This window comes from Somniosus microcephalus, chromosome 14 (assembly GCF_052327205.1).
Source record: "Somniosus microcephalus isolate GS21.2 chromosome 14, FLI_Smic_1.0, whole genome shotgun sequence".
Classification (NCBI taxonomy): domain Eukaryota; kingdom Metazoa; phylum Chordata; class Chondrichthyes; order Squaliformes; family Somniosidae; genus Somniosus; species Somniosus microcephalus.
Genome location: NC_141000.1, coordinates 123,455,900 through 123,478,023, shown reverse-complemented (window position 1 = coordinate 123,478,023; position 22,124 = coordinate 123,455,900). Strand labels below are relative to the sequence as shown.

General features: G+C 47.7%; 1 protein-coding gene across 1 annotated transcript in view; it reads left to right on the top strand.

Annotated features, from left to right (window-relative positions):
• The window catches only part of LOC147107891 (ubiquitin carboxyl-terminal hydrolase 25-like), a 179,380-nt gene that overhangs the window by 50,395 nt on the left and 106,861 nt on the right, over positions 1-22,124 (top strand). The window contains 2 exon segments of the mRNA XM_086007271.1: positions 9,063-9,225; positions 15,870-15,956. Of these exon segments, the coding sequence (XP_085863397.1) occupies positions 9,063-9,225; positions 15,870-15,956 (250 nt within the window).

Here is a 22,124-nt window from a genome sequence, read left to right as displayed (position 1 = left end):
GAAGTGCAACGAGACCTGGGTGTCCTTGTGCACAAGTCGCTGAAGGTAAGCATGCAGGTGCAGCAGGCGGTTAAGAAGGCAAATGGTATGTTGGCCTTCGTAGCGAGAGGGTTTGAGTACAGGAGCAAGGATGTCTTGCTGCAGTTGTACAGGGCCTTGGTGAGACCGCACCTTGAGTATTGTGTGCCGTTTTGGTCGCCTTATCTGAGGAAGGATGTTCTTGCCATGGAAGGAGTGCAGCGAAGATTCACCAGGCTGATACCTGGGATGGCAGGAATGACGTATGAGGAGAGATTGTGTCGATTGGGCTTATACTCACTGGAGTTTAGAAGATTGAGAGGGGATCTCATCGAAACCTATAAAATTCTGCCAGGCCTGGACAGACTAGATGCAGGAAGGATGTTCCCGATGGCTGGGGAGTCCAGAACTAGGGGTCATAATCTAAGGATAAGGGGTAAGCCATTTAGGACTGAGATGAGGAGGAATTTCCTCACCCAGAGAGTGGTGAACCTGTGGAATTCTCTGCCACAGAGGGCGGTGGAGGCCAGTTCATTAAATATATTCAAGAAGGAGTTGGATATATTTCTTAAGGCTAAAGGGATCAAGGGATATGGGGAGAAGGCAGGGACAGGGTACTGAATTTGGATGATCAGCCATGATCTCATTGAATGGCGGAGCAGGCTCGAGGGGCCGAATGGCCTACTCCTGCTCCTATCTTCTATGTTTCTATGTCACTAGAATAGTGCCAGGGATGGGGGACTTCAGTTATGTCGGGAGACTAGAGAAGCTGGGGTTCTCCTTAGAGCAGAGAAGGTTAAGGGGAGATTTAATAGAGTTGTTAGATTATGAGGCGATTTGATGGAAACAATTTCTCCTTATTTACTCTATCAGCAGGATGATTGGTAACCAAAGGACACAGATTTAGGATAATTGGCAAAAGAGCCAGAGACTAGATGAGAAGAATTTTTTTTAATGCAGTGAATTATGATGATCTGGAATGCACTTCCTAAAAGGGTGCTAGAATCAGATTCAATAAAGAATTGTAGGTCTACTTGAAACAGAAACATTTGCAGGGCTGTGGGGAAAGAGTGGGGGAGTGGGATTAATTGGGTAGCTCTTTCAAAGAGCAGGCACGATGGGCCGAATGGCCGCCTCCTGTGTTGTAAGATTCTATGAAGTTACAGTTGAAAGGAAAAGAGATCTGAAATCAATGGACCAAATAAAAATTGATTCTAACGCATCAATTTGTGTACGAGGTCGTGCTGATGAAAAGTTTATGGTTTTCCGTCGCTTCCCATTACAATCGACAAAGCTTTGTCAGGGAAGTAAGAATGATCTTTTACCGTCCGCACTGCTCCTCACAGTAGCTTCCTTGTGACCTTTGAAAGCAGCTGAACCGCCTTCGAAGATAGCACTTCATTCACATGTTTTGAGTCTTTTCTGCACCATTCCAGTATAAATAGAACACGTAACAGGCGTGTGCGTGTAATACCTATTTATATTCCACTGACCGGGCTCATGTTTCTGACTAACTTGTGGTTTATGAGGTTAGCCTCAGATTAATCATTACATACTTCCCCAGTTCACATTCAGTTTCTCTTTTCAGTCTAGGTTTTGATTCCTTTGTTGCTGTTCTCCCTTCAGTTTCATTTTCCTATTCGTGTGTATTTTTGTTGTTGTTGTGTTTCACCAGTACTATTGCTTTTCCCCCTCCCCCCCAATGCCTTGTCACCGAGTCTCCCTTTGCATGTCGTGTAGTTTCTACCTGTAATGATCCTCATCACTTTTTTTTTTACCTTCTTCACCGTGCCCAGCTGGAGATGGTCTGCAGCAGAAATCACATGCTTCACACTGCATCCCTATCTTGGGATTCTTCGAAGTTTTGACATCCTTCTTTTCCCCGTCCCGAAGCAAGGAAAACCTTCTTGCCAGTTTCGTTAGCAAAGGTGTGGAGCAGAGCCATTAGGAATAGAAAGTTCCTCGTGTCAATCCCAGTTAGCCATTAGGAATTGAAAGTTCCTAGGATCAATCCCAGTTAGCTGATCTTTAGGGTGTGAAAAGAAAGCTAGACTTGCATTTATATAATGCCGTTCACATCCTTAGCACATCACAGCCAATGAAGTTATTTTTGAAGTGTAGTCACTGTTGTAATGTAGGAAACGCAGCAGCCAGTTTATGCACAGCAAGCTCCCAGCAATGTGATGATTTTTAAAAAAATTAGTTATGTTGGTTGAAGGATAAATATTGGCCAGTACACTGTGGATAACTCCCTGCTCCTCTTCAAAATAGTGCCATGGGATCTTTTATATCCCCCTGAGAGAGCAGACGGGGCCTCGGTTTAACGTCATCCAAAAGACGGCACCTCCGACACTGCAGCACTCCCTCAGTACTGCACTGGGAGTGTTGGCCTGGATTTCTGTGCTCCAATCTCTGGAGTGGGACATGACCTTCTGATTCAGAGGTTGAGAGTGCTACCCACTGAGCCACGGCTGACACAATGGTAAGGGCATGGGTTCCTGTCCGAGTTCCTGCTCCTGACCACATAAAATGCCCGCGTGTGGCCGCCAAGCCCAGCTGTGATGATTCTCTGGTTGAATAGCCTACTGATGCCCAGTGCTCAGGCTCGTGCATGAAGAATGGCCACGGATGAGATCTTGCAGAGCAGCTGGTGCTCAAGAGGCAGTGCCCCAGCATTAGTCCCTGCCTTCAGGGGAAGGAGTGGGAACAAATTAGGGCAAAACTAACTGTACCTGGGAGCTGTCAATCGGTGTCAATTTGGCCATTGCATTGTGACTTTCGGGATCGGATGGTGCTCACTGCTCTTTAAATAATGGGACTTGGGTTTGAACTCAGCACAGGGTGATAGGCCAGAAGTCTGCCTCCTTTGCTGGCTGTAAGGACCTATGTAAAATGAGTGATTCAAAAGGAATTCATTGGTTGTGAAGTGCTTTGGGACATCCTAAGACAGTGAAAGGTACCATCTTGGTTGGGAGGATGTGGGGGAGGGTTGCATGGAGTGTACTGGCAGGAAAGGTTAAAGGATATTGATTGAATACTTTTATGTGATCATTCAAAAGGATGGCTATCATTGGAGGGAATGGAATACTTGTCCATTATCAACATTGTGCACTCCCAGATTAGGTATCGAGCAGGCCAGCTATACAGTAATGTTCCTTCTACAGTCATCCATCAATGAGCCTCAACTCCACCCCCAGAAGAGCACCCCTACTTGAATCTGTGTCAGGTGTTTTTCTCCCCTTTATTCTCCCCATTTCTTTCTGGGGTAGAGTTCCATGAGTGTCGTGTACTCTCCGATACATCATATAATTGGCAAATGAATTTCAACACAGGTGAGGTATTATATTTTGGTAAGAAAAATAAGGAGGTGACATATTGCTTGGAAAATAAGAATCTAAATGGGGCAGAAGAGCAAAGGGATCTGGGAGTACAAATACACAAATCACCTAAGGAGCACTGTCCGTGGCTAACTAAAGAAGTAAAGGATGGTATCAAATTGAAAATGAAGGCATACAATGTTGCCAAGATTGGTGGGAGGCCAGAGGATTGGGAAATTTTTAAAAACCAGCAAAGGATGTTTAAAAAAAAATAATGGAGAGAGAGGAGATGAATTATGAGAGTAAACTGGCAAGAAATATTAAAATTGAAAGTAAGAGCTTCTACAGGTATATGAAAAGGAAGAGAGTAGCTAAAGTAAACATCGGTCCCTTAGAGGATAAGACTGGGGAATTAATAATGGGGAACGGGGAAATGGCAGAGACTCTGAACAAATATTTTGTATCTGTCTTCACAGTAGAAGACACTAACAACATCCCAATAATGGACAATCAAGTGGCCACAGGGAGGGGGAAACTAATGAAAATCACTATCACTAAGGAAAAAGTACTTGGTAAAATAATGGGACTAAAAGACGACAAGTCCCCTGGACCAGATGACCTGCATCCCAGGGTCTTAAAAGAAGTGGCTGCAGAGATGGTGGATGCATTGGTTGCAATCTTCCAAAATTCCTTGGACTCTGGAGAGGTCCCAGCGGATTGGAAAACCGTAAATGTAACACCCCTATTTAAGAAGGGAGGGAGACAGAAAGCAGGAAACTATAGACCAGTTAGCCTAACATCTGTCGTTGGGAAAATGCTGGAGTCCTTCATTAAGGAAGCAGTAGCAGGGTATTTGGAAAATCATAATGCAGTCAAGCAGAATCAGCATGGTTTTATGAAAGGGAAATCATGTTTAACAAATTTGCTGGAGTTCTTTGAGGATGTAACGAGTCGGGTGGATAAGGGTGAGCCAGTGGATGTGGTGTATTTGGATTTCCAGAAGGCATTCAATAAGGTGTCACATAAAAGGTTACTGAATAAGATAAGAGCTCACTGAGTTGGGGGTAATATATTAGCATGGATAGAGAATTGACTAACTAACAGAAAGCAGAGAGTCGGGATAAATGGGTCATTTCTGGTTGGCAAACGGTAACTAGTGGGGTATCACAGGGATCGGTGCTGGGGCCTCAACTATTTACAATCTACATTAATGACTTGGATGAAGGGACCGAGTGTAATGTAGCCAAGTTTGCGGATGATACAAAGATGGGTGGGAAAGCAAGTTGTGCAGAGGACTCAAAAGAATCTGCAAAGGGATATAGACAGGCTAAGTGAGTGGGCAAACATTTGGCAGATGGAGTATAATGTTGGAAAGTGCGAGGTTATTCACTTTGGCAGGAAAAATAAAAAAGCAAATTATTATTTAAATGGAGAGAGATTACAAAATGCTACAGTTCAGAGGGACCTGGGGGTCCTTGCACATGAAACACAAAAAGTTAGCATGCAGGTGCAGCAAGTAATCAAAAAGGCAAATGGAATGTTGGCCTTTATTTCAAGGGGGTTGGAATATAAAAGCAGGGAAGGTCCTGCTACAACTGTACAGGGTATTGGTGAGACCACACCTTGAGTACTGCGTACAGTTTTGGCCTCCTTATTTAAGGAAGGATATACTTGCATTGGAGGCAGTTCAGAGACGATTCACACGGTTGATTCTTGAGATGAGGGGGTTGACTTATGAAGAAAGTTTGAGCAGGTTGGGCATATACTCATTGGAGTTTAGAAGAATGAGCAGTGATTTTATTGAAACAGATAAGATACTAAGGGGGCTCGACAAGGTAGATGCAGAGAAGATGTTTCCCCTCGCGATGAGGAGGAATTTCTTCTCTCAGAGGGTCGTAAATCTGGAATTCTCTGCCCTAGAGAGCCGCGGAGGCTGGGTCATTAAATACATTTAAGGTGGAGATAGACAGATTTTTACAAGATAAGGGAGTGAAGGGTTATGGGGAGCAGACAGGGAAGTGGCTTTGAGCCCAAGATCAGCCATGATTTTATTGAATGGCGGGCTTGAGAGGCCAAGTGGCCTATTCCTGCTCCTATTTCTTATGTTCTAAAAGTAGCGAAGCAGGTTAATAAGACCACATAAAAATGCAAACCAAGCTCTAGGAATTATTTCTAGAGGGATAGAATTGAAAAGTAGAGATGTTATGCCAAATCTGTATCGAACCTTGGTTAGACCACACTTGGAGTACTGCGTACAATTGTGGTCGCCATATTATAAAAAGGATATAGAGGCACTGGAGAGGGTGAAAAAAGATTTACAAGGATGATACCAGGAATGTGAGGTTATACCTATCAAGAAAGAATGAACAGGCTGGGTCTCTTCTCCCTTGAAAATAAAAAACTGAGCGGTGACCTAATAGAGGTCTTTAAAATTATGAGAGGTTTTAATAGAGTGGATACAGAGATAGTGTTTCTGCCTCTGGGGAAGAGCAAAACCAGAGGCCGTCAATATAAGATAGTCGCCAAGAAATCCAATCGGGAATTCCAAAGAAACTTCTCCACCCAGAGGGTGGAACTCGCTACCACAGGGAGTGGTTGAAGCGAATAGTATAGATGCATTTAAAGGGCGGTTAGATAAGCACATGAAGGAGAAGGGAATAGAGGGTTATGCTGAGAGTTAGATGAGGAAAGACGGGAGGAGGCTCGAGTGGAGCATAAACTCCAGTATGGACTTGTTGGGCTGAATGGTCTGTTTCTGTGCTGTATATCCGATGTAATTCTTCCCCATTTCTTTCTGGGGTAGAATTCCATGGGTGTCATGTACCCTCCGGTACCTCATTGGATAGTGTTGAGGAGTTGGGAATCCTGGCAACTTTTTCCCTCCCTACGCAGGTGGATAATAACACTGTCGTTGCTGAGATCCACTAATTCAGTCCATTGTGAAGAATTGAACCTGGATCCCGTGCATAGCTTACTAAGACACTGGGAAATGCCATTACATGCCAGCTCACTGGGGGAGGAGGGAATTTCCACAATCCTTTGTTTTAATGGAATTAATAGTTTATTGAAAAGCATACTCTGAATAGCGAGAGGCTGCAAGCTAACTGTTCATCTTTGTGATTTTGTTGGTGTTCTGAGTACTTGTGTACCCTTGAGAGACTCTTCCTGGACATAGCCATCAAGGCAGATGCGTTAAGTATACTTTACTGACAGCATGAGTGATTGGCTGCAGATAGACCTGGTATTCAGCCACTCGATGAGTGCACATGTTATCAGAAACCAAAGCCGATGAGATCACCTAAACATTTGAGCATATGTTGCCGTGTGTTTGAAGTTTATTGAGCTTTTTAAGGTCTCTGGGACGCTTTGCCTATGAGGACGGTGACGCTGCTTCCTTGCCTTAGGGTGCAGAAGAGGAAAGTGTGCAAGTGTTACCTTAAAACTAATCGACCTCTTGTGGCATTGCACATGGGTAGTCAAGAACACAGTCAGGTTAAACTGTTAAGACGGTGTGGGGGTATAACTGAATTGGATAAAGAAAGAGGTAGGGGAAAAGAGACAGATGGGAGAGAGCAGGAAGGGCAGGGGAGGATCAAGTTGGGAGGAGGGGAGGGAAACATGGGAGACAGAAGGAGGACATTGTGGGGGGGAGGGAGATTGCGGTTCGCGATGAGCGGGGGTGGCGTTCGAGGCTGTGCTCCCATCTAAGTGGGGGGAGTGGAAGCACCTTCCTCACCAGGGCTGGTTCGGTTTGTGCTCAGTGAGGGAGGGGGGGGGGGGTGGTGGGGGGGTGACGGGTGATGGTTGTGATTCGTGATACGAGGGTTTGGGGTTGGGATTCGTGCTTGGTGAGTGAGAGTTGTGCCTCATACGCCGGAGGGAGTGGGTGGTTTCTGCTCATTGGAAAGGGGCTGTGATGCAAGCTGCCTGTCTTGTTCCCAGCTATTTTAGCGCTCCTGATGCTTGTGTTTCTTTACCAATGCAGTCCCTCCGTTGCCCCTGGTCCAAAGATTTTTGGCGGCTGCTGTCACTCAGAGTCTTGCAGTTTTTATCTTTCACTTCGGGGTGGGGAGGAGGTTACAATTTGTGGCCAGATTGAGGGGTGGAAGTAAGAGGGCTGAGATTTGTTCTCGGAGGGAATGGTGGGAAGATTTAGTGTCTGTGGTTGCAAGCTATGTATGTTCTTGTTATATATGACCCCCAAGGCTCCATTATACACCCACGCAGCCCAGGAAGACAAAATATTGGGCATCCCTGCGACACCCTAACCCAGAGTGCTTGATGGGGCAGTGCAGAGGGAGTTCAAATCTCCTTGTGCTGAACCTTTCCTGGAATTACTTGTTGTCGTCACAGCCCTGAAGTGGGAAAGTGTTCAATTCCCCAAGCAGTAACATTTTGAGGACAAAATTTGCAAGAAGGTCATTAAAAATAAGTACATTTTGTGCCAATACTTCTAGGCTCGAAGGGCCGAATGGCCTACTCCTGCTCCGATCTTCTATCTCCCATTGCCTCGTCCTCCATTGTGATTACAGTAGGGCAGTTTGCACTCTGCTATCAGCAGCCACTGCACCGTGCCATTTTTAGGGTGCAGCAGGGTTTACAAATTGGCTTCTTCAATTTGGAGTATGTTGTGCTAGTTCGATACATAGTTCAAAAGAAAAATCTGTTCGAGTCCCCCAGAACTTGATAAGTGGGAGAATGGAGTCTACTCTTAATTCAAAGTTGCTTAATTTGCAGTACTAAATTTTTTCATGCAAAAAATGCTTTTAATAATCTGGAGTAGACTGTATTGTGCTGTATTGATGATCATTCTTTGTGAAGCTAAGTGAATTAAGTATATCAGTGTTGTCCTTGGGCTTATATAGCACATTGGCACTAATGCTACAGGAAAGTATTTCACTTAACCCAATACACTTTAATGCGCGATGGGCTTCTTGCGCAGTACCATAAATCCATCGCCTCAAATTGCTCCCACTGCCAGTAATTCGCCTTGGCATTACGCAGCACAAAATGCTGTCCCTGGGCACAGCCCGAGTTCAGAAGAGCAGACAAAACTCGGGACATGTAGTAAGCACAATGAGGCGGATAGTAACAGACCTCACGGTGACATAAACTGACTGGTGAAATGGGCAGACACGTGGCAGATGCAATTTAATGCAGTGACGTGATGCATTTTGGTAGGAAGGAGGAGAGGCAATATAAACAACAGTTTTAAAGGGGGTGCAGGAATGGCGAGATTTGGGGGGTGGGGGGGATGTACTCTAATCAGGGGAGTTGGATTAATTGAATAGCTCTACTAAAGAGCCGACACAGACACAATGGGATGAATGGCCTCCTGTGCTGTATCATTCTATGATTCTATAATTGTATAGTTGGGCAGGTTGTCATAATTGAAGTGGACATAGTATGTGAGTACTCCCCAAGCTCACGTCACTGAAATCCAAGCAATAGCACCACCTTCGACTAGCGCTTGTACATTCGCCGGGCAGCATTTTAACTTTCTTATTTCTAGCAGAGTTGGGGCTGCTGCTTTTTAAGGTTCTGACTGATTCTCGAAGTTGAGACTCTGTCTGAAATAAGAAGCGATCTGTGAAAAAATGGGCACGAGCACCCCTTCGTTGCCAGTGTCAGTTGATGAGGATCTCTGGGCTTGCTAAGATTTCTCACTTCATGGTCCAGACACTTTTAGTTTATAATATAATTTTTGTTATTTTTATTGTCACTAAGAGTACTAGAAGCCAGCATCGCAGAAAACAAGGCCAGCTTGAAAAGGACTCAAGGAGAGGTATGGAGTGACTCGGTAAATCCGTACGATCGGAAGCGACAGGAGAACTGTCCTGTCGGGCTGAAGAATGTGGGAAACACCTGCTGGTTCAGTGCAGTCATTCAGGTGAGAGCCCGGTTTGTTCTTTCTCTCCAAAGAGTTTCATTTTCTCCTGAAGGGCTGGGGCAGGGTGGTTAACCATCCCGCAGGTGTGGTTCCAGAAGCATCAAGCATGTTTCACCCCAGGCCTTCACTTCTCCTTTGTGTGCTGTGACGGACGAGAATCATCAGGCTGTTCCACTGCAAGGGAATCGGAATTGAGCCCACTCTTGTCTTCGCCTTGAGATACACGCATGTGTGGCAAGAGTCACCACCTACCCTGTCTGGCCAAATTACAGGCTGCGATATTGGGGAAGCTGTAACTTCTCCTGAAGACTCATTCTTTCATGTAAAGAAAGAAAGACTTGCACCTTTCACGGCCTCAGGATGTCCCAAAGCGCTTTACAGCCAATGAAGTACTTTTGAAGTGTGGTCACTGTTGTAATGTAGGAAACATGGCAGCCAATTTGCGCACAGCAAGCTCCCACAAACAGCAATGTGATAATGACCAGATAGCCTGTTTTAGTGATGTTGGTTGAGGGATAAATATTGGCCAGGACACCGTGACGAACTCCCCTGCTCTGCTTTGAAATAGTGCCGTGGGATCTGTTACATCCACCTGAGAAGGCAGATGGGACCCTCGGTTTAATGCCTCATCTGAAAGCAGGCACCTCCGACAGTGCAGCGCTGCCTCAGTACTGCACTGGGAGGCCAGTATTCTCTGTTTTGTATGAGTGATTGAATGGGCTGTGGTGCAGAGATCTTCCAAAAACAAATTGTGCTGTTAACCTGAACAGATTCGGGAGAGGACTTTGCTCGCCTGGGGAAATCCAATGTGTTTCACACCAGTTTGTTTTTGCTCCAACACCCCCGCCCCCCCACCCCTGCCCTAAGTACTGCGATGACTGGCCAGCGACAACCAATTTAGAAACAAGCGAGCCTGGAAGTGATACCTAAGCTGACGGATCAGGTAGCAGCTCCCGTCTGAGTGACTCATTTGTTTATGTAAACTAGTCGTACTTGTTTTTTAGGAGGTAGCCTACTCCAGCACACTTTCTGAGTTAATTGCTCCCGTCACGCGGTGCGTCCTATTTCCCTGGAACCTAATAAACCTTCGTAAGCTGATTCCCCCCCCCCCCCCCCCCCCCCCTACCTCTAGCCTCTGGCAGTCACCCTCTCTCTTTACCACATGGAATGCAGCGGTTCAAGAAGGCGGCCCACCACCACTTTCTCAAGGGCAACTGGGGCAGGCAATAAATGCTGGTCTTGCCAGCACCGCACACATCCACGACAATGAATAAAATATCTTTTTCTAGTTCTTTATTTTTTTGTTACCTTTGCTTCTGTGAGCTTTACTCTCGTGATCTTTCTGAGCTGTCCTGATCCCTCCACTTTCTCTTCCCCTCCCCTCCAGTCTTACTGCACTGTCTCCTGTAACTTATTAACATATAAGAAATAGGAGCTGGAGTCAGCCATTTGGCCTTTCGAGAAGATCATGGCTGATCTTCTACCTCAACTCCACCTTCCCGCACTATCCCCATATCCCTTAATTCCCCAAAATTTATCGACCTCTGTCTTGAATATACTCAACGACTAAGCATCCACAGCTCTCGGGTAGAGAATTCCAAAGATTCACCACCCTCTGAGTGAAGAAATTTCTCCTCATCTCAGTCCTAAATGGCTGACCCCTTATTCTGAGACTGACCCCTGGTTCTAGACTCCCCAGCCAGGGAAAACGATTTCCCAGCATTAACCCTGACAAGCCGCATAAGAATTTTATATGTTTCAATTAGATCACCTCTCATTCTTCTAAACTCTAGTGAATATAGGCCTAGTCTACTCAATCTCTCCTCATAGGGCAATCCCCCATCCCAGGAACCAGTCTAGACAACCTTTGTTGCACTCCCTCTAAGGCAAGTATGTCTTTCCTTAGGTAAGGAGACCAGAACTGTACACAGTACTCCAGGTGTGGCCTCACCAATGCCCTGTATAATTGTAGTAAGACTTCTTTACTCTTATACTCTAATCCCTTTGTAACAAAACCTGACGTACCATTTACTTTCCTAATTGCTTGCGGTACCCGCATGTTAACTTTCTGTGATTCATGTACAAGGACACCCAGGTCTCTCTGAATGCAAACATTTCCCAGTCTCTCACCGTCGAAGGTGGATAACTTCACACTTCCCCACATTGTATTCCGTTTTCCATGTTCTTGCCCACTCAGCCTGCCTATATCTCTCTGCAGCCTCTTTGCGTCCTCCTCATAGCTTACTTTCCCACCTAACTTTGTATCATCAGCAAACTTGGATACGTTACACTCAGTCCCTTCGTCTAAGTCATTAATAAAGATTGTGAATAGCTGAGGCCCAAGCAATGATCCTTGCGGTACCCCGCTAGTTACAGATTGCCAACCCGAAAAAGTCCCGTTTATTCCTACTCTCTGTTTTCTGTCCATTCACTCCTCAATCCATGCTAATACATTACCCCCAATCCCATGAGTCCTAATTTTGTGTAATAACCTCTTGTGTGGCACCTTATCGAATGCTTTTTGAAAATACAAATACACTACATCCACTGGTTCCCCCTTATCCATCCTACTAGTTACATCTTCAAAAAACTCTTGAACAGATTTGTCAAACACGATTATTCTTTCCCATGACCTCAATACTGTAGAATTCCTCTCCTACCCCGGGTCTTCCTTTCATCCTGCAATATGTTCAAGCACAAGAGTCTCCGAACTATTTCCACTTGATTTACCGTGTCATCTTCTCTGACTTGTTTTCTGATCAGGTGGGGTCCTGCTATCTTCACCTAGGCGTCTCAATGAGGAACTAAATCGATCATTTACAATGGAGGCCGGCCGGAGAGGGGGTTTGAATCTAAGAAGTGAAAGCAGACCAGAAACTCCCAGCTCACCAATGCCCACAAAATAAAAGTGACAGTAGTGAACCACGGTCCTATAAAGCCTGATTGTTTTGGCTAGAAGCACAACTTGTTGAGGAGGGTGAACCAGGGGATCTTATGGATCACTCCTTATCTGTTTCTTGAAGGGAGGAGGTCAGGATATTCCATTTGACATTGGCTGCAGAGAGGAACTTTGAGAAATTGGGGGTGGAAGGTGATGGAGCCTATATTGGGATGCAGTCAGAAAGTATTCCATTTTTTTTTATGCAAACACTTAAATACCGAAATATTGAACTTATTTCATTCTTGATGCGCTCTTCAGCCTTTGGAAAAGCGACTGAGACCAGTTAATCATTGTGTTGGCTGTTTTGATTTGGATAATGCTGGCAACATGAGCAATGTAGGCCCTCCTTTTGGTAATTTGTCTCCCCCCCACGGTTACATTGACCGGTGCTTGCGTACACTTGCTGCCAGCTCACTGTCTTGGCACTTTGCCCAAATGACCGTTCTTCATGCCTGAGCTGAGACCATTGCAGCCGAACCGAATCCTGTCCGGGGCGGGGCATTGGCTGCGGTGATGGTGGTGGTGGAAGAGACGCGCATGTGGGATGTCGGCTGTGGTGGGGGAGAGTTGCCTGCGTGGGCTGCAGAGAGGGGAGAGCCACGTGCGTCCGATGTTGGCTTTTATATAACATGTTTTTAAATGTGCCCACGGTTTGCAATCAGCTGCCATTCAGCGTAGATGTAAACAAGTGATCAAGACTCTGTTCCACTGCAGTAGATCCAGTTACAAATTGGCAAAATGTTATTGAGGATTAATAGCTTCATGGGGCTTTCACTGACCTTGACATGTTTATTTGGAGCTCGCGTGGGCCAGAGGTTAAGTACAGAAATGCCCTATGAATTATTACTAAGGAGCACTTATTTGACGTGTAGAAAATTCTTTTTACCTCCCTTTCTTCTCCCTTCACCACCTCGCAGTCACCCCATCGATTCCTCTGTTGGAAGTGACATCTGTACACTGAGTCTTCCTTAAGCTACAATTAGTATTTTGTCATAGCACTGGAATTAAAAAGTGTTGCTGTAAGTGCAAACATCTCGTACCAAGACGCAGCCAAGAGCGAGAGCTCGATGTTCGGGAATCGTGAATCACCCCGTGCTCTCGTTGGTGCCGTGCTGCACCCTGCGTGGAAATTTCCATCACCCGTTTGCTGAAACCTTTCACCTTGACGAAGATTAATTCACGCAAATAAGAGGAAAGAGACCAAACAAATCATACGGCAATGAACAAAAAGCACCCTTTGAAGCTGCTCACTCACTTCAAGTGTTTCCTTTTACTGCATTTTAAAATTTGTATCCAAGGTCCGTGATCTTCAAACCGCGACTCTGGTCCACGCCAGGCCAGTCAGCCCTGGCAATGGACAGCCCTTGAAGCACAGGCGATTCTGCTCTACCTGTGCTTATCAAAGAAACAGTATAAAGCACCTTTCGCAAAACTCCCCAAAGCGCTTTGCAGACAATGAGGCACTGTTAAAGTGTGGTTACTGTTGTAATGGAGGAAACGCAGCAGCCAATTTGCTCCCACACAAATAGCAATGAGATAATGATCAGCGATTCTGTTTTTCTTTAATGTTGCTTGAGGATGAAACATTGGCTAGGACACCAGGAAGAACTCCCCGGTTCTTCTTCGAATAGTGCTGTGGGATCTTTTACGTCCGCTGTAAGTTCCAACATTTCATACCAAGACGCAGCTGCAACCCTCATCCATGCCTTTGCTACCTCTAGACTTGACTATTCCAACGCACTCCTGGTTCTACCCTCCGTAAATGTAAGGTCATCCAAAACTCTGCTACCTGTGTTCTAACTAGAACGGGTGAAATCTCGTTCACCCATCACCCCTGTGCTCACTTCCTATATTGGCTCCTGGTTAAGCAACGCCGCGATTTTAAAATTCTCATCTTTGTTTTCACATCCCTCCCTCCATGGCCTCCCTATCTCTGTAACCTCCTCCAGCTCCACAACCCCCCGAAATAGCCGCGCTCCTCTGCTTCTGGCTTCTTGCGCACCCCCAATTTTAATCGCTCCACCACTGGCAGCCGTGCCTTCAGCTGCCTGGGCCCTAAGCTCTGGAATTCCCTCCCTAAACCTCTCCGCCTCTCTACCTCTCTTTCCTCCTTTAAGATGCTCCTTAAAACCTACCTCTTTGACCAAGCTTTTGGTCATCTGCCCGAATATCTCGTGGCTCGGTGTCACATTTTGTTTTATAACGCTCCTGTGAAGCGCCTTGGGACGTTAAAGGCTCTATATAAATATGTTGTTGTTGTCCACCTGAGAGGGCAGCTGGGGCCTTGGTTTACCATCTTATCTGAAAGACGGCACCTCCGACAGTGCAGCACTCCCTCAGTACTGCACTGGAGTGTCAGCCTAGATTTTGTGCTCGAGTCACTGGAGTGGGACGTGAACCTTCCGACTCAAAAGCCAGAGTGTGCCACTAACTGAGCCACCTGACACCATGTCACCCAAACCTCTGATCTGTCCTGTTTAAAACTTGTGGGCCTGGATCTTTGCAAATGACAGTTGCCTGATAGATGGATCAATCCTAAATCTGAATACTAAAGATCCCTCAGCAACAGCAACTCAAGATATATGCAGAACGTGGATTTTTAGAGCGTCGCTGGTCTTGAGCATCCGCGCTATGTTTAGGGATGGATGATGAGCAAAGGCCATCCTTGCATTCTTCATGCGCCAGTGCAGATTGGATAGCCTGCCCTCCATGTGTCTACTCTGAGGCCTGTTGCAGCGTTGTGTGCCGGGTTTGTTAAGGTACATCATCCCGATAGCCACACCTCGCCTTCAGTAGCAGGACTGTCAGATCATTTGTGGTAAAACGTTTCATGTTTGAATAACCCTTTGTGTTGTAGAATCCTTCTAACTTCAGCCCTTCATTCTTCACGTGATAATCTGTGCCTCCTTGTTTCCACTCACTGGCAAATGGATAGCCACATTTCTCCATTTGGTCTTGTCGTTTTGAAAACCTCTGGTAGAATTTGTAAACACTTTCTGTTGGGAGAAATTTCTTTCCTATTTCCTATGGGTTATTCACTTCACAAGGCAAAAGAACCAGAGGAGAGCGTCGGAAAGGACTGCTGCTGATGCTGACCTCTAGTGGGCACGCACGTTTATGGGCGCTGGGTTGAGGGCAGATTCCAGCTCAGCTGTGCCAACCTCGGTGGGCAACTAACTTGGGAGGCTAACATGACTGGTGGCCAGTTAGGCAAGGCCCTGAGGGTCGTCTGGTGCTGGTCAAGCTGTACTCAGCAAGGAGCAAATGCCTTCAGTATAGGAAAGGAGGAAATTAAAGGTAAAAGAGATTATTTGGCCATTTATTGCATTACTGTTTGTGGGATCTTGCTGTGTGCGAATGGCTGCCGCGTTTCCAACATTACAACAGTGACTACACTTCAAAAAGAACTTCATTGGCTGTAAAGCGCTTTGGGATGTCCTGAGGTCCTGAAAAGCGCTATAGATATGCAAGTTTCTCTCTCTCTCCCTCTCTCTTTCTCTTGCTTGCTCTTTCTCTCTCTCCTTTCTTTATCATTCTTTCTCCTTTATCTTTCCTCTTTCCTTTCTCTCTTTTGTCTCATCGGTTGATCAGATCATTGCTCTGTCATATTCATAGGCCTCCTCTGTGTTAAGTGCGCGACCTGTAAAACTCCAGCACTGACCGTACCTAATATACTATTTTTCTTTCTTCCCTCCCCCTTCAGTCCCTCTTTAATCTGCTCGAGTTTCGGAGACTCGTCCTCAACTATGTGCCGCCGACTGATCCTCAGGATGTACCTCAAAATCAAAAGGTGCGTGGCTTCTATTGTCTCTTTGTGAATGCTTGCAGCTGGCACTTGGGACGCTGGGCACGGCAGGGACCCGACTCACTGCGCCCCCACCTCCCCACTCTCAGCAGGTGAAACAAATTGACTTTTTAAAATCTGAGGCCCGTGCCACTCTTTGGGCTGCCAACTCTGGTTGGGCATATTCCTGGGGGTACTGTCACATGACCCTTCCGCTTCCAAGCGCCCTGCGCCTACGCTCCGCCATTGGTCTCCCGACACGCTCATCCTCACGGCTCCCGCCTTCCCACAGCCAATTAGAAAGCTAACCACTCTTGGTTACCCGATTGGATGATGCGCGGCTGTCAGTCAAACAGACTTTTTCCCCTCCCATCTCCTATAACTAATAAATGTAAATTTGAAAGAAAAACAACTTTTTTTGAAGTGACCCTATGATTTTTCTCTTAGGTTGCCAGAAGCAGTGCCCCGGAGATTAAGTTTTAATTCCCCCAGGGCAATCCTTGGAGGGTTGGGAACCCGACTAACCCCTCTGGCCAGTGTAAAACTTGATGTGGTTGGGCTTCCACTAAAGCAAGCACGTGGTGTGCGAGTAGACCAAGGACAGGCATTTAAAAAAAAAACTGCATGCAACACTTGGGCTTTTGCTGTCTAGGTTTCATTTCTCAGAATCACACTCTGGCTGCTCCTGAAACCAGGCTGGCTGCAGACGGAGGTTGTGCGTCAGACTGTCCATCCTCTTTAACACAATATAACAGCATTCTGGCCTTGGCCTCGCTCCCGCTAACTTGCACTGTAGCATCCTCTGGTGGTCAATAAATTATTATTTTTTTATTCGTTCATGGGATGTGGGCGTCGCTGGCAAGGCCAGCATTTATAGGCCAGCATTTATTGCCCATCCCTAGTTGCCCTTGAGAAGGTGGTGGTGAGCCGCCTTCTTGAACTGCTGCAGCCCGTGTGGTGAAGGTACTCCCACAGTGCTGTTAGGGAGGCAGTTCCAGGATTTTGACCCAGCGACGATGAAGGAACGGCGGGATACTTCCAAGTTGGGATGGTGGGGGACTTGGAGGTGGTGGTGTTCCCACGCGTCTGCTGCCCTTGTCCTTCTAGGTGGAAGAGGTCGCGGGTTTGGGAGGTGCTGCTGAAGAAGCCTTGGCGAGTTGCTGCAGTGCATCTTGTAGATGGTACACACTGCAGCCACGGTGTGCCGGTGGTGGAGGGAGTGAGGCCTAGAAATTAGGTATGGCCCCGCCAGCTCAGTTGCGCCCAAAAGTTTGCGCAGCGCCCGGAGCCCATTGCGCCCGCCAGAAATTCACTTTTAGCGCCCCAAGTCGGAACCGGGCGCTGTTCCAGGGTGTGCCCGCCTCCGCTTGGGGCGCTGAAAGTGAATTTCAGCGCTCCAGCTGCCGCTGCGCCACCCGATGCGGTGCGGCAGGCTGGGGTACTGCAGGCCTCCTCCTCTTAAGGAGGAGCTGCCTGCAGCCGTGAGATCGCCGCTGGATTCTGCCGGCAAATGAGCCCGGCACCACGGAGAAGTGCCGGGCTCGCGGGAATCAGCCATCAATGCCGCGGGGGGGGGGTGGTGTAGGAGGCCGGGGAGGGAGGTGCGGGCAGGCGGCCGCCGAAAAAGCGGCCGGCCGCACCTCCACCTTTATGCGCCCCACTAACGCTGCATGAAGGCCGTGTTTCACGAACGTTGTTTGCGGCCACAACTGAATATGGGCGTCGGGCCGGCATTGGGGTGGAACCGGGGCGCTGCGCACACCGATGACGTCATCGGTGCCGGCGCAGCGCTACCGGCTACCGCCGCCTTTAACGCTGCACTCAATTTCCGCGCTAGCAACCCCGCCGGCGCAGAAGACCTCGTTAGGCGCTAAGTGGGCACAGGGCCCACTGAATTTCTAGGCCTGAATGTTTTACGGTGGTGGATGGGAACAGTAGCGTAGTGGTAATGGGCTGGCAATCCAGAGGCCTGGACTAATGATCCAGAGACGTGAGTTGAAATCCCACCACAGCAGCTGGGGAATTTAAATTCAGTTAATTCAATAAATCTGGAATAATTACTAGTATCAGTAATGGTAACCATGAAACTCAGATTGTCGTAAAAACCCATCTGCTTCACTAATGTCTTTTAAGGAAGGAAATCTGCCGTTCTTACCTGGTCTGGCCTATATGTGACTCTGGATACACAGCAATGTGGTTGACTCTTAACTGCCCTCTGAAATGGCCTAGCAAGCCACTCAGGTGTAACAAACCGCTACGAAACACAATAATAAGAATGAAACCGGACGGACCACCCGGCATCAACCTCGGCACCGGCTACGGACACGGCAACGGCACACCCAGCCCAGTCAACCCCGCAAAGTCCTCCTCACCAACATCTGGGGGCTTGTGCCAAAATTGGGCGAGCTGTCCCACAGACTAGTCAAGCAACAGCCTGACATAGTCATACTCACAGAGTCATACCTTTCAGTCAATGTCCCAAACTCATCCATCACCATCCCTGGGTATGTTCTGTCCCACCGGCAGGACAGACCCACCAGGGGTGGTGGCACACTGGTATACAGTCAGGAAGGAGTGGCCCTGGGAGTCCTCAACATTGACTCCGGACCCCATGAAGTCTCATGGCTTCAGGTCAAGCATAGGCAAGGAAACCTCCTGCTGATTACCACCTACCGCCCTCCCTCAGCTGATGAATCAGTACTCTATGTTGAACACCACTTGGAAGAAGCACTGAGAGTAGCAAGGGCACAGAATGTACTCTGGGTGGGGGACTTCAATGTCCATCACCAAGAGTGGCTCAGTAGCACCACTACTGACCGAGCTGGCTGAGTCCTGAAGGACATAACTTCCAGACTAGTACTGCGACAGGTGGTGAGAGAACCAACACGAGGGGAAAACCAACTTGACCTCGTCCTCACCAATCTACCTGTCGCAGATGCATCTGTCCATGACAGTATTGGTAGCAGTGACCACCGCACAATCATTATGGAGACGAAGACCCATCTTCACACTGAGGACACCCTCCATTGTGTTGTGTGGCACTACCACCGTGCTAAATGGGATAGATTCAGAACAGATCTAGCAGCTCAAAACTGGGCATCCATGAGGCACTGTGGGCCATCAGCAGCAGAATTGTATTCCACCACAATCTGTAACCTCATGGCCTGGCATATCCCTCATTCTACCATTACCATCAAGCCAGGGGACCAACCCTGGTTCAACAATGAGTGTAGAAGAGCATGCCAGGAGCAGCAGCAGGCGTACCTAAAAATGAGGTACCAACCTGGGGAAGCTGCAACACGTGCATGCTAAAAAGCAGAAGCAGCATGCTATAGACAACTTGCCAAGGCTTCTTCAGCAGCACCTCCTAAACCCGCGACCTCTTCCACCTAGAAGGACAAGGGCAGCAGACGCATGGGAACACCACCACCGCCAAGTTCCCCTCTAAGTCACACCATCCTGATTTAGAATGATACCGCGATCCTTCATTGTCGCTGGGTCAAAATCCTGGAACTCCCTACCTAACACCGTGGGAGTACCTTCACCTCACTGACTGCAGCGGTTCAAGAAGGCGGCGCACCACCACCTTCTCGAGGGCAATTAGGGATGGCCAATAAATGCTGGCCTTGACAGCGACGCCCACATCCCATAAAAACAAATTAAAAAAAAAGACAGGGCTAAGTGATCCCACAATCAACGGATCAGATCAAAGCTCTGCAGTCCTGCCACATCCAGTCGTGAATGGTGGTGGACCATTAAACAACTAACGGGAGGAGGCTCCATGAATATCCCCATTCTCAATAATGGTGGAGCCCAGCATGTCAGTGCAAAAAACAAGGCTGAAGCGTTTGCAACCATCTTCAGCCAGAAGTGCTGAGTGGATGATCCATATCGGCTTACTCCTGAGGTCCCCACCATGACAGAAGCCAGTCTTCAGCCAAATTGATTCACTCCACGTGATATCAAGAAACGTCTGAACGCACTGAATACAGCAAAGGCTATGGGCCCCGACAACATCCCGGCTATCGTGCTGAAGACTTGTGCTCCAGAACTAGCTGCGCCTCTAGCCAAGCTGTTCCAGTACAGCTACGACACTGGCATCTATCCAACAATGTGGAAAACTGCCCAGGTATTTCCTGCCCACAAAAAGGACAAACCCAACCCGGTCAATTACTGCCCCATCAGTCTACTCTCAATCATCAGCAAAGTGATGGAAGGTGTCATCGACAGTGCTATCAAGTGGCACTTACTCACCAATAACCTGCTCACGGATGCCCAGTTTGGGTTCCGCCAAGACCACTCGATTCCTGACCTCATTAGAGCCTTGGTCCAAACATGGACAAATGAGCTGAATTCCAAAGGTGAGGCGTGAGTGACTTTCCTTGATATCAAGGCAGCATTTGACCGAGTGTGGCATCAAGGAGCCCTAGTAAAACTGAAGCCAATGAGAATCGGGGGGGAAAACGCTCCACTGGCTGGAGTCATACCTACCACAAAGGAAGATGGTTGTGGTGGTTGAAGGTCAATCATCACAGCCCCAGGACATCGCGGCAGGAGTTCCTCAGGGCAGTGTCCTAGGCCCAACCATCTACAGCTGCTTCATCAGTAACCTTCCCTCTAGCATAAGGTCAGAAATGGGGATGTTCGCTGATAACAGCAGTGTTCAGCGCCATTCACAACTCCTCAGATAATGAAGCAGTCCATGCCCGCATGCAACAAGACCTGGACGACGTTGAGGCTTGGGCTAATAAGTGGCAGGTAACATTCACGCCACAGAAGTAAATACTGTGGCAACAAGAGCAGGTCAGACGCTAGGTATTCTGCGGTGAGTGTCTCATCTCCTGACTCCCCAAAGCCTTTCCACCATCTACAAGGCACAAGTAAGGAATGTGATGGAATACTCTCCACTTGCTTGGATGAGTGCAGCTCCAACAACACTCGAGAAGCTTGACGCCATCCAGGACAAAGCAGCCCGCTTGATTGGCACCCCATTAAACATTCACTCCCTCCACCACTGGTGTACCGTGGCTGCAGTGTGTACCATCTACAAGATGCACTGCAGCAACTCGCCAAGGCCTCTTCGGCAGCACCTCTCAAACCCGCGACCTCTTCCACTTAGAAGGACAAGGGCAGCAGGCGCATGGGAACACCACCACCTCCAAGTTCCCCTCCAAGTCACACGTCATCCTGACTAAGAAGTATATTGCCGATCCTTCATCGTCGCTGGGTCAAAATCCTGGAACTCCCTCCCTAACAGCACTGTGGGAGTACCATCACCACACGGACTGCAGCGGTTCAAGAAGGCAGCTCACCACCACCTTCTCAAGGGCAATTAGGGATGGGCAATAAATGCTGGCCTCGCCAGCGATGCCCACATCCCATAAACAAATTTTAAAAATATCAAGTGGGCTGCTTTGTCCTGGATGGTGTCGAGCTTCTTGAGTGTTGGAAAGGCTTTCGGGAATCAGGAGGTGAGACACTCACCGCAGAATACTCAGCCTCTGACCTGCTCTTGTTGCCACAGTATTTATGTGGCTGGTCGAGTTAAGTTTCTGGTCAATGGTGACCCCCCAGGATGTTGATGGTGGAGGATTTGGCGATGCTAATGCCGTTGAATGTCAAGGGAAGGTGGTTAGACTCTCGCTTGTTGGAGATAGTCATTGCCTGGCACTTGTGTGGCACAAATGTTACTCGCCACTTATCAGCCCAAGCCTCAATGTCATCCAGGTCTTGCTAAATGCTGGCATGGACTGCTTCATTATCTGAGGAGTTGTTGAACACTGCAGTCATCAGTGAACATCCCCACTTCTGACCTTATCATGAAGGGAAGGTCATTGATGAAGCATGGTTGGGCCTAGGACACTGCCCTGAGGAACTCCTGTAGCGAAGTCCTGGGGATGTGATGATTGGCCTTCAATCACCGCAACCATCTTCCTTTGTGCTAGGTATGACTCCAGTCAGCGGAGAGTTTTCCCCCCGATTCCCATTGACTTCAGTTTTAATAGGGCTCCTTAATGAGGTCTGGAGCCGAGTGGCTCTGGCGGAACCCAAACTGAGCATCAGTGAGCAAGTTATTGGTGAGTAAGTGCCGCTTGATAGCACCGTCGATGACAACTTTCATCACTTTGATGATGATTGAGAGTAGACTGATGGGACGGTAATTGGCCGGGTTGG